This window comes from Lemur catta, chromosome 6 (assembly GCF_020740605.2).
Source record: "Lemur catta isolate mLemCat1 chromosome 6, mLemCat1.pri, whole genome shotgun sequence".
NCBI lineage: Eukaryota > Metazoa > Chordata > Mammalia > Primates > Lemuridae > Lemur > Lemur catta.
Genome location: NC_059133.1, coordinates 78823657 through 78835673, shown reverse-complemented (window position 1 = coordinate 78835673; position 12017 = coordinate 78823657). Strand labels below are relative to the sequence as shown.

General features: G+C 36.4%; 1 protein-coding gene across 1 annotated transcript in view; it reads right to left on the bottom strand.

The window, feature by feature from the left end:
* SOX5 (SRY-box transcription factor 5) overlaps positions 1–12017 on the bottom strand; it is a 427434-nt gene that overhangs the window by 230398 nt on the left and 185019 nt on the right. Inside the window, exon 4 of the mRNA XM_045554202.1 lies at positions 1089–1175. Coding sequence (XP_045410158.1) covers positions 1089–1175 — 87 coding nt within the window. The remainder of the gene's footprint in view (positions 1–1088; positions 1176–12017) is intronic.

Here is a 12017-nt window from a genome sequence, read left to right as displayed (position 1 = left end):
TTTCCTCTAAGCTTGTTATCACTGCTGTCGCTGCTTTTAGGTTTGACTTGTGAAGGAAAACAAGGGGGGGGGGAAATATGTGCCTTCCAAGGGCATGAGATCACAGGCTTGGAAAAGGCAGCCTCTTCTGCTCTACTCTCAGTTATTACCTAAGTGAGTGGTAAAGAACCTTGGAGAATATATCCTATGCCTCAGGTGCAAATGGGTTAAAATCCATCAAAATAATATAAAGGACCAACTGCCTCTGAAAATGAAACTTCTCAATTCTCCTTAAACTTTGTCTTTAAGCTCTTTAAGGCACATTACTTATTCCTCTGATTCCATTCCTCTTATTCTTCTGATTCCAATATATTAATAACTAAATATTTTAATATTGATGACAAAGTATCTTGAGTTTCTCAAAATTAATCCCACCTTAGAATCCTGTGTCCTATTGGCAACACATGGAAAACCATAGATTTGGGTTTTCTCAAAACCCACCATGTTTGGAGAAAACACATTTGTAATTGAAAGGATCATTTGCTTATATTTTTATATGAGGAAATGAAATCTTTTCCCCTTGTTATTAGTAGCAGTTTATTCAGATATGAATATTCAGTATCTTCTGTACTTTATACAGAATTTTTCTTAGTTGGATGTAATAGCTGATTCAAACAAACAGAAAACATTGCCCTTACTGGTACAAAACAACCTTTTTTATGCCTTCCTCATTCATCATTTCTGGTTTTAAATATAGATTTCCAATATGGAGAATATATAAAATCATCTTATAAAGATGCAATTTTTAACTTTGCTGTAGGTTCATTCCTACTTATGAAATAAATTATTTAAATTAAATGAAAGATGAAAACCAAAGCCTGTTAAAGACACAGTGGGGTTATTCTGTTAAAAATAACAAACCATTTATCTGATAAGACACAAAGAGAGAAAATAAAAACCCTAGTACATATAGAAAGAAGAAATACCAAACATAGAAAATGCACGAAGCAGGATGGGTTGGGAGCAGAAGTACATTATCACCATTAATGTTCCTAAATACCAACTTCATTTAGGTACATTTTGGATTAAAATAATTACATACACTTTACCTTTTATTTCGCCAAAGTTCCCTGATCCCATTGCAAGAAGCTTGTCTTTCCAGTCCTTTGAGAGTAGCTTTTCAATACTGGGGGTTTCTAAGCAAAGAAAAAAAAATGTAAGCAAATCAACATGACTATCTTTACAATGGAGCTCATTAAAAGTCTCTCTGTAAAAATAAGGCCATCTCAATCCCAGCCCCAATTCATAATGGCTTCATCCAAAAACTGATAACAGGGGCAGAAAAAAAGAATGTGTTTTGTCACCCGCTGTTACAAAATCATTAGCTTTTTCCTCTTGCAGAACAAAGCTATACTAATTCTTTATGACAATGGGTACATTGTAGGGGTGAGGGGAAATTTGCCCTTTCCCCTAAAAGTTCGCTGAAAGATCAAGTCACAATTAAGGCAGATTAATAAGAGAAAGGTTTATTTACCATGCACATGGGGAGAATCACAAAGCGATTACCCACTATCCCACTGGGATCCAGATATTTTTATAGAGGGGCTGGGAAATAAGAAATACAGGTAATTCTGTTTATAGGTGACAAATGGTGCTAAGGAGGACAAACGGATGGGGGAAACAGATTGACTTGTAAATGATTCTCATTGCAAATTAAATTAACCTGAGGGACAGGCATTATATTTAAAGGGTTTGGGCCAGGTCTGGTTGCATTCTTGATCTTTTGTTGTTGTTACTGTTTTGTTTTTTGTTTTGTTTTGTTTTCCAGCAATATACTGAAATAACAGGGAGAGGAAGGGAAGAGTCAATTGCCCCTTTGATCTTTTGACAGGTCAGTCTGGTTTATGCAGATAGAGTGAAAGCCCCTCACAATGCCTTTTTATCTGTAAGGGCCTTAATTCAAAATACCAGGGAGTCATATTTTGGGGTGAAATATCCTAAGCTCCCTCAATGTAAACCTGCAGTTCATTGTCTTTCAATTGGGTGAACAAATTCTTGCTATAATGGATGCTTGTCAATTTCAGGGTGTTAGTCTGCAGTCAAAAAATAATTATGTTGATAAAATGCAGAGTAAAAAAAAAAAGCAAAGAATTAGCTCTTAAATCTGCTACATGTAATTATATCCCTCTGTGTGTTTACAATTACATCCACTTTATAATATGTGTTTAACATCGTGTGGTGGTAAGCACACTGTGGCAAGATTTGCCAGTATTTCGAACACTGGAAAAAAAAAAGTTGGTATAAAAGAAGCTTTAAAAAGATTGCAAAATCTACAGAAGTGAGTAATGTCTACAGTGGAAGCCTATCATTTGCTTATTTCAGATTTGTATCGTACTCTTTTAAAATGCCCTGTATTGGACAGAGCACACACATTTTAGAGAACAAGGTTATGGTTTAGTCTGGTATTTGTTTCTATATATCACATGGTTTTTGACTTTTCCTTCTGTGTTGAATTTTAATGTATAAGTAAATATAAATGCTAATAAAAACTTCCAAACATTAAACTCAGTTTCAAACAATATAACTGTATATTCTTGTCAGCATTTAGAGGGGTACACAATTACAATGGCTTTCAATCCCTTGATTAGCACTGCATTCAGTTAAAAAATGGAATGTACTAAAAGATAAGTGTCCCAGTATGCGCCATCTAAATAACAATACCCACACTTATTATCTAGATGGAAGACATGCACTGCCATTCTCCACATTGGTGTTTATGCGTATTTGTGTTCAGGCATTTGCTTACCCCCTACCAGGCGCATAACGGGAGTACATGTTAACTTATCAAAGGGAGTGGCTGGCCTAGAGACCATAAGATTATTAGAAACTGGTTAGTTTTCCCCACAGTAAAATATATTTTAAGGAGCCTTCATCATCATCTTTAGCTAATGCTATTTACTTTTTACAGTGCCCCATCTTACAGCCAACAGCTGTCAGAGTCACAAAGCCTCTGTGGAGTTTTCAAGAAAGCCGAGGTGCAATTTTTCTTGAAAAAAATGTAACAATATGGAAGACTTCTTTCTCAGATGTCAAAAACTTGGGGACAATAAAATGGTGAAAAGCTCTGAATGACTACTCTTTTACATAGTCTATACATATGGTGCAAAAATATATACACATACCAAAACTACTCTGTGCAAATTCACCTATGGAATGTGTGGTAAGCAGTTTTTCCTTTTTAACAAAATATGTATCTCTATTTTTTGCATTTAAGGAAAAAAAGATTCTGAAGAATTTACTTTTCCTTTTTCTTAAACTATCCCTATTTCTATATCATATTGTTTCAAAAATAGAAATGGCAATTCTATAGGTAATAAAACACACTAAATATATTCATACTGTAATCAATATTTCTATTCATCGAGGCTTTACAAGTAACTTTAAAATACTTCTGCAAAGATTTCTAATGTTTCTACATTCCCAGTAAATACTTTGTGAGTGAAATTATTTCTTCAACCTTATCAGAGTAGGTCAAACAAACACCGTTTCTTTTTTCCAGCACTCTACAAAAATTCTTGAGTAGCATGTAAACAGGGCACAGCCAATATGGTATTTGCAATAGAGTACTGTCAGTCATTAAAAGCTAACAAACCTTTGCAAAGCAGGAATGCAGCAATAGAAATCCATTGTGCACTAACAATAGGCCCCTGAACCTCCAGGCACCAAAAGCAGACCATTTTACTTTTAAGGCTATTGTCTGCAAAGTCCATGACAAAGCTTTTCCCCTGCAGCTAGACAAAATATTCACTGTAGTGTGCTCATAAAGAAACAGAAGTCTTCTGTCTAAGTTTCAGAGTTAAAGAAACAGCAGCCAGATTTCTGAAACCTGCAGAACATTCCTGGCCTCTTTATTAACTAGCATAAAGATATAAGGCTCATATTCAGGAGCCAGTTTTTTCAAGTACCTGATTTTTAACATACACTATAGAAAAATGAATAACTTCTTTAAAACCAAAATATGTGAAAAACATAAAATCAGAAACATATCCAACTCAAGGTTGTCATGTCTGTGGATGAAAAAAGACACTAATACTTAAAATGTGGATGAGGTATATACTTTAAATTTAGATTCAAATACATTTATTGAGCAGCCTATGTGCCAGGAACTATCCTATATGGTTTTACCTGTATTCTCTTATTTAATCATAGCAACTAATTGAAGACTTGGATTGTGTTATTACATTTATGTTACAGGTTAAAAAAACAAAAACAAAAACAAAAAACAAAAAACACAAAGAGAAAAAGGACTGGTCTGAGATTCCATAAAACGTAATGGGCAGAATTGAGGTCTTGAACTAAGTGAGTTTTTCTGCTACACATTCTTGACTCTCTTATAGTCAACAAAATGATAATGATAACTATGATTTTATGCACTAAGTTCTCAGCAGTGTACCATGTCCTTACATGTGGTATCTCAAACTTCTCAAACTAATCTTCTGAATTAAATATTAGTATGTCAGTTTTACCATTTATTAATAAGAAACCAAAGCTTACGGAAATATCATGATTTGCCCGATATGTAGCTAAATTTAACTTATCATGAAACAACCCTTTATAAAATTAATAAGGGGCTACAAGGTGGCAACTGTGGTAGGAGAAATCTATATGACCAGCCATTGTTCCCCAGCGTGCTTTCCTATAATTGCTTACTACTCAGGAGTCACGTAGCTGATGGTCATAAAGATTCTTAGCTTTCTTCATTGCTCCCATAGATTACATCACCCTTGTGAAACCCAAGGCTAGTTTCTGATTCTGGCAGATGGCTGATCCACCCAGATCGGTGGCCTATACCAAGGAACTGACTCGACTGGTCTTGCCAAACCCACCCAGGAACTGACTCAGTACAAGAAGACAATTTCTACACTCCTATGATTCCACCCTGAACCCAGCCAATCAGCAGACCCAATTGCCTAGCCCTTGCCCACCAAACTATCTTTAAAAGCCCTTTCTCCCAAATTCCAGGGGAGATGGATTTGAGAACTTTCTCTTCTCTCCTCGCATGGTGCCTGTGATATTAAACTCTTTCTCTGTTATAACCCCTGCTGTCTCAGTGTATTGGCTTCCTCTGGAGCAGTGGGCAATGAACCTGGTAAGCCTGTAACACTGGATCCCGAATTTTTGGTCTTTCCAGCACACACACTGCTATGTTTAGAATGGGTCCCTCAAAAAGCATGTTGCAAATTTAATCTTCAATGCAACAGTGTTGGGAGGTGGGGCCTAACAGGAGGTATTTAGGTCAAGTGGGTTCCACCCTCATGAATAGATTAATGGTGATTATAAAAACTCTTCAGACTGCAAGTTCAATCTCTCCCATGTACTTGCTGTCTTGCCCTTCTGCCTTCTACCACGGGATGATGCAGCAAGAAGGCCCTCGCCAGATGCTAGCAACTTAATTAATATTGGACTTTCCAGCTTACAGAACTGTGAGAAATAAATTTATTTTCTTTATAAATTATCCAGTCTATGGTATTCTGTTATAACACGACAAAATGGACTAAGACAGAAAATTGGTACTGAGAAGTGGGGCTGCTGTAATAACAAATAGCTGAAAACGTGAAAGTGGCTTTGGAACTGGGTAATGGGTAGAGGCTGCAAGAATTTGGAGGTACAAGCTAGCAAAAGCCTAGATTTTCTTGAAGAGAGAACATTAAGGGGAATTCTGGTGAGGGCTCAGAAGGAAACGAGGAACAAGGTAATGGACACCGGAGTAAAGGCCATCCTTGTTACAAGGTGGCAAAGAACTTGGCTGAATTATGTCCATGCTTAAAGGATTTCTGGAAGGTGGAATTGTGTAAGTAAGAGTAAGATGTGAGCATAGAGAAATTATCTAAAGACTGAATTTATAATCAAAAGGGAAACAGAATGAAAAGATTTGAGAAATTTACAGTCTGGCTGTGTAAAGAGTACAAGGGAGTGTTTAGGAGAACAAACTAAGGGTGTGGCCAAAGCAACCCTTTGCTAAAGAGGTTAGTATGGATATAAGAGAGCCAGGTGCTACACATCAAGCTCTGGAAGGCATTTCAGAGATTTCTGATGCTGCCCCTCCCATCACAGGCCCAGAGCAGGGACTTGAGAACAAGGTTTTCAAAGACATGACCAAGGGACTTCAGCATTTGGCACCCGGGGCCCCAGGACTTGGCTCCCTGAATTCCAGCACAGTGCTCCTCTGCTGCCCCAGCAGTGGCTCAAGCAGGCTCAGGTGTGGCTCAACCCACTGCCTTTGGAAGGTACGAGCTGTAAACCTTGGCAGTGACCATGTGGTGCTGTTTGCAGACGCGCAGGAGTATACAAGCTGTGAGGCCATGGCGGGTGGCCTCCACCCAGATTTCAAACAATGTACTGAACAGCCTGGAGGCCCAGGCAGAGACTTGTTGCAGGTACAGGGCCACCACAGACAAACCCCAATTAAGCAGAATGCCCTAGTGGAACTGCTACATCGACCCCAGAACCGTAGACCTGCCAGCATGAAACTCTAGCCTGGGAGAGGTGCAGGCATGAGATGCCAACTTGTGAGACCTGTGGCATGTCCTATACCCAGCAAAACTATAGGAGTGGGCTGCCAGAAGCTTTGGGAGCCCCATCTGCACCCCAGTGCACTCAGGATTCAGAGTAAGGAGTCAAAAGAGTTTATTCTCCAGCTTTAAAGATATATTCTCCAGCTAAAAGACTTTTCAAGTTTTTTCTGTTGGGTTTTGCACTTACTTGGCACCAGTTACACCTTTCTTCTTACCCAGTTCTCCCTTTTGGAATGGAAATGCCTATCCTATGTCTGACTCATCAATTTTATTTTGTAATTCAATAACTTATTTTTATTTCACAGGCTCATGGCTGAAGAGAAATTTGCCTCAGGATGAACTGTACCCTGAGTCTCATCTATGACTGATCTAGATGAGACTCTGGACTTTGGATTTTAGAGTGGTTACTCAAACAACTTAAGACTTTTAAGGCTATTGGAATAGAATGAATGTATTTTGGATGTAGGAAGGACATGAATTTTGGGCACCCAGGAAGGAATGCTATGGTTTGAATGGTGCAACAGTTTTGGGTGGTGGCGATGAATGGAAAATATTTAAGTCATGAGGACTTCACCCTCATGAATGGATTAATGCCAAGCATAAAAAGGTTATAAGTTCAGGCTGGGCATGGTGGCTCACGCCTATAATCCTAGCACTTGGGAGGCAAAGGTGGAAGGATTGCTGGAGGCCAGGAGTTCCAGACCAGCCTGAGCAAGAGCAACACCCCTTCTCTACACAAAAACAGAAAAATTAGCCATGCATGGTGACTTGAACCTGTAGTCCCAGCTACTCAGGAAGCTGAGGCAGGAGGATCGCTTGAACCCAAGAGTTTGTGGTTGCTGTGAGCTATGATGATGCCAGTGCCCTCTGACCAAGTCAAGAGAGAGAGAGAGACTCTGTCTCAAAAAAAACAAACAAACAAAAAAACAAACAAAAAAAACCACCAGGCTGTAAATTCTGTCTCTGGTGCATGCACTCTCTTGTCCTTCTGTCTTCTGCCATGGGAAAATGTAGCAAGATGGCCCTCACTAGACGATGTTGGCAGCTTGATATTAGACGTCCCAGCCTCCAGCTGTGAGAAATAAATTTATTTTCTTTATAAATTACCCAGTCTATGATATTCTCTTATAGCAACACAAAAAGGACTAAGACATGCACATTCTCTCCTTTAATCTACAAAACACTCCTGGATAGTAGGGAAAACTCTTCTTATTAACTCCATTGAATAGATGAAGTAAAAACTTGAAAATGTAAGTTTTCTAGGGTGACACGTATGTATGAGAAGCAACTGTGGGATTAAAAGGCAGGAGTTTTTACAGTTCTTATTATCATTACAGTGTAGTCCAACTATATGACTTTGCACTCTAGAAGTGTGGACAATTTAATGACAATCTATGACCATATGGCAGAGATATACAGTAAAAGCATTTCATTTTACTTAGACTGTGAAAGGAATATTGGGCTATAAGTCCAACAACCTGGGTTCTCCCCAAGATGGTGACACTGGCTAGCTTTGGTGGAGGGGGTATGGAGGGAACAGCACCATAAGCACTTCACTTCATCTACTTCACTTCTCTATCTGAATTTCTGTATAACAAAGAGCTTCAAGCAAATCAACAGCTCCCATTTTACTGACTGCTACAGTTTCGATTTGTTTCCATTGGTAGTTTCTGAGAAAATGGTAAGAAATTGTCTCAAAATAATGAATGCAATAAACGGACATGTAGTGGTGACTGAATTTCTCTGAAAATGATAAAAATTCCATAGAAAATTCATTATTAGGAATGTAAAGACCAGATGGCAAGAGCCCAATATTTACAATGCACCTGTTTGTTAATGTATGAATATGAGTAAAGTAAAATTTGAAACAAATTGTGTAAGTGCTGCTTTGCTGCTTACGGAGTAAAAGAGATAGTTCTTATCTATTAAACATTTCATTTTCTAAAATAAGGTTAAAAAACACATGGAATTGTATTTTGTACTATGAATATGGTATGTTGTGTGCTTAGTTATTTGCAAATGCTCAAATTATGGAGTTTCCCTTATTTTTATGTTAAAATGTGTCATGTTTTTAACTTAAATATATTTATGTTAAAACCCCTCAGATCTCCTTCCTCTGATACTTCATTCTCCCAAAGCCTAGTGTCTTATTACCTTCAAAAGAAGAACTAAGGCTCCTTATATTAAAATGAGAGTTAATAATAACAATTATTTTGCATAGCATTTCAGTTTACAGAATGTTGTCAGAAATAAAAATTTTGTCAGTGGCATGTATAGCTATTATATCCATTTTGCAGACAAGAAAACTAAGACTCAGAAAAATTCTTAGCTCAACATCACCTACTCAGAAACTATTAATAGAACAGATGGGATACAAAACCAGGTTCTCTTAATTCAAGGATCTATCTTTTTAGGGGAAAGGTAAATGCATATATTTTAAAAGAGAAAATAAAATAAATATTAAGAAATAAGATATAAGATAAATAAGAAATGAAGGATATCCTTCATCAGTCAACACATTAATATTATGATGAGTCTAATTGAATTATCATTGTGTCTTTCTGCCAACAGGACCCTTTTGATACATTTGCTTGCTTTTCCCTTCTCATCCTTGCCTCCTTTGCTCACATATGCTTCTTCACATCAATGCCTATGGCAATCCCCACCAGTGAATGGCCCCCCCAACTGTGCCAGCCATTGTTACCACAGCATCCTGCCTCTTTAGGGCCTGTTCATTCTCTACAACTCTCACTCCTTTTTCCCTTCAGTGCCAAACACTCTTAAGACTGACTCCCTCATCTGGAACAATGAGACCTAGAGACTCATGCCAACATATTGTAATTCTCCAACAAGCTGCCAGTGCCAAGAATTAAACCACATTCGCTCCAGTGCAGTAGCTTTACACACAAGCTCAGGTTTTTGCTTTGTGTTTATGTAGGGTTTTTTTTTTTTTTTTTTTTTTTTTCCCTTAATCTCTCTTCAGCTGCTGGGGCAGAGCTCATTGAAAAATCGAACAAGCAAAAAATATGTATGTATAATATTTGACTTTTTAAACAAAGTTCCAGGAGTTAGTTCATACCAAATCTACCACTGTTTATACTTTAATTTTGTAGCTTAAACTAAGCTGTGTTATTCTTGATATGTGATAGTGTACACATTTAGGAATGGGAGTTGTCTTTTAGAAGGAACAATAATACAGCTAGATTTCAAAATATACCAATACCTCCTTTGAAGTAAAAAAGTAAAAGCATATGTAGATTCTATGTCACAGAATCAGAATTTTACAGCTGGAAAGATCTTTGTATTTAGATAAGCATTTCATAAAAGTAATTTATTAAAACACATATCAGACACAAACAGAACATAAATTATTTGGCTACTGAAACAAAATAAGCATTCCATTGTCATGCAAATCAAATTAACACTAAACAAATTTAGATTTCCTTTCTATAATATTTAAATCTTTTTATATACTAACAGAGTGCCAATTTTTAAGCGAGTTATGGATTATATAGCATTCTTTAAGTATCTGGCCAAGGTAATTAGTGTTGGGAGATGTCTGTGTATGGCACAATACAATTTGGGTTAATAACTGTTTTAGACAAAACTCTTCTTTTATAGACTGAAAAATCATAAATTGGAAATGTTAAATAACTTGCATAATATCACAACTCTAATTAAAGATAAAGGCAAGGCTTTGAAGCCTAATTCCCAGTTCAGTATTCTCTTAAATATACCATCCACTACTATAAGTTCTTTTAATAAAGAGCCAAACTTTTGAAAAATGAAATTTTAGTTCTGCTTTATTCACCTCATCTAGTCTTAGTTAGTAATTATATGATAGGAGGTTCTGGTGGCTAATCTCTGTTAGAATTAGGCACTATTAACTGAATAATCTCTGTTAGAATTAGGTACTGTTAAAGTCAATATTCTACTCTTGGAAGCTTTCAACTGATAGCCCCATGAAACTGAAGGATAAATGCCAGTTAGTGCACTGAACAAAATATATTTTTCTTCAAAAAGCTCATTACAGTTTAATAGGTTGCTATTGAATGCATATTCAATATATGCCAATTAAATAATTTAATTATTCAGTTACTAATAAAATTATTTTTGATGTGAGGATCAGGCTAAATCTGGAACTCATATACCAGTAACAGTTTAATTCATGTTGATAGTAGTTGCATATATAGACATTTTGGGTCAAGCATTAAACAACACAGTGTAAGTTAATAAAGACTTTTATATATTTGGAAATTTATTTGTACACTAAAGACCAGAAAACCCTGTAACGGTCCCCTCAACCAAGCACTACAGCTAGTATGCCACTAGAAATGTCAAGTTCTTCTAGGAAATGCATACATCTGTAGTCCCAGCTACTTGGGATGCTGAAGCTGGAGGATCATTTGAAGCCAGGAGTTCGGAGTTGGAGGCTGCGGTGTACTATGATCACACCTATAAACAGCCACTGCACTCCAGCCTAGGCAACATAGGGAGATTCCATCTACTAAAAAACAAACATAAAACAAAACAAAACAAAAAACCCCATATACTACAACACATAATAGAAACACATCTGAAATTCCATAGCACTAGGATTTCAATAAGCTTTATTTTTATATGTAATTATCCTGAAGTGAATTAAGTTCTGGAAATACTTTACTTTTAGTATTGCCAAAATACTTGTTTGTTTCCACTTGAAAGTTAATAAGAGCTTATTAACAGGAAAAAAAAAGTCTTTTCCTGACTCAAGTTTTGAAATTTTTAATGTGCAGTTTTTGGAATATGCAATACCTAAATAATTAGTTACAGGCTTACATTTTCTTATTGCACCAGCTGAAACTATTAACATACATACTGCCTTACTTATACCCAGTGTTATATCACACTTTAGGTGAGTATTTTTTCATCACATGGTTAAACATGCCATAATCAATATGGCATAATTGCTACATACCAATAACCCTGGGTTTACTCTTCACAAGATAGCTCTATATTATCTACACAAAATCTCTATGTAAAAGATAAATTTTGTTTGTGAATGATAGAATAAATGATTGATTCATCCACTCCATCACTTACAAAGTAATTGCATTTTCGGTATAGACTACAGCTCTTTGTTTTGTTCTTATTTCAAATATTAGATCCCAGCAAAAATAACCTAAGTTACTTGAAGGCAGCATTTCAACAAGTAATTGCAAAAAGTTATTCCTCATGAATAAAAATCTCCTTTATGTTTTACTACTAAATATAAAAAAAATTTTAATGTTATACAACCTGACTCCACTGCTTGCTAGTTTTGTGACCTTTGGAAAGTATAGTAATTTAATCTCTCTATTCTTCAATTTATTCACCTGAAAAAGAGAGTAATAACTGCACTTGTTTGCTGTAAGAATTACATGAGATTATTTACATAAAGCACATAAAACAATACCGGGCACAAAGTAACAGCTAAAAATATTG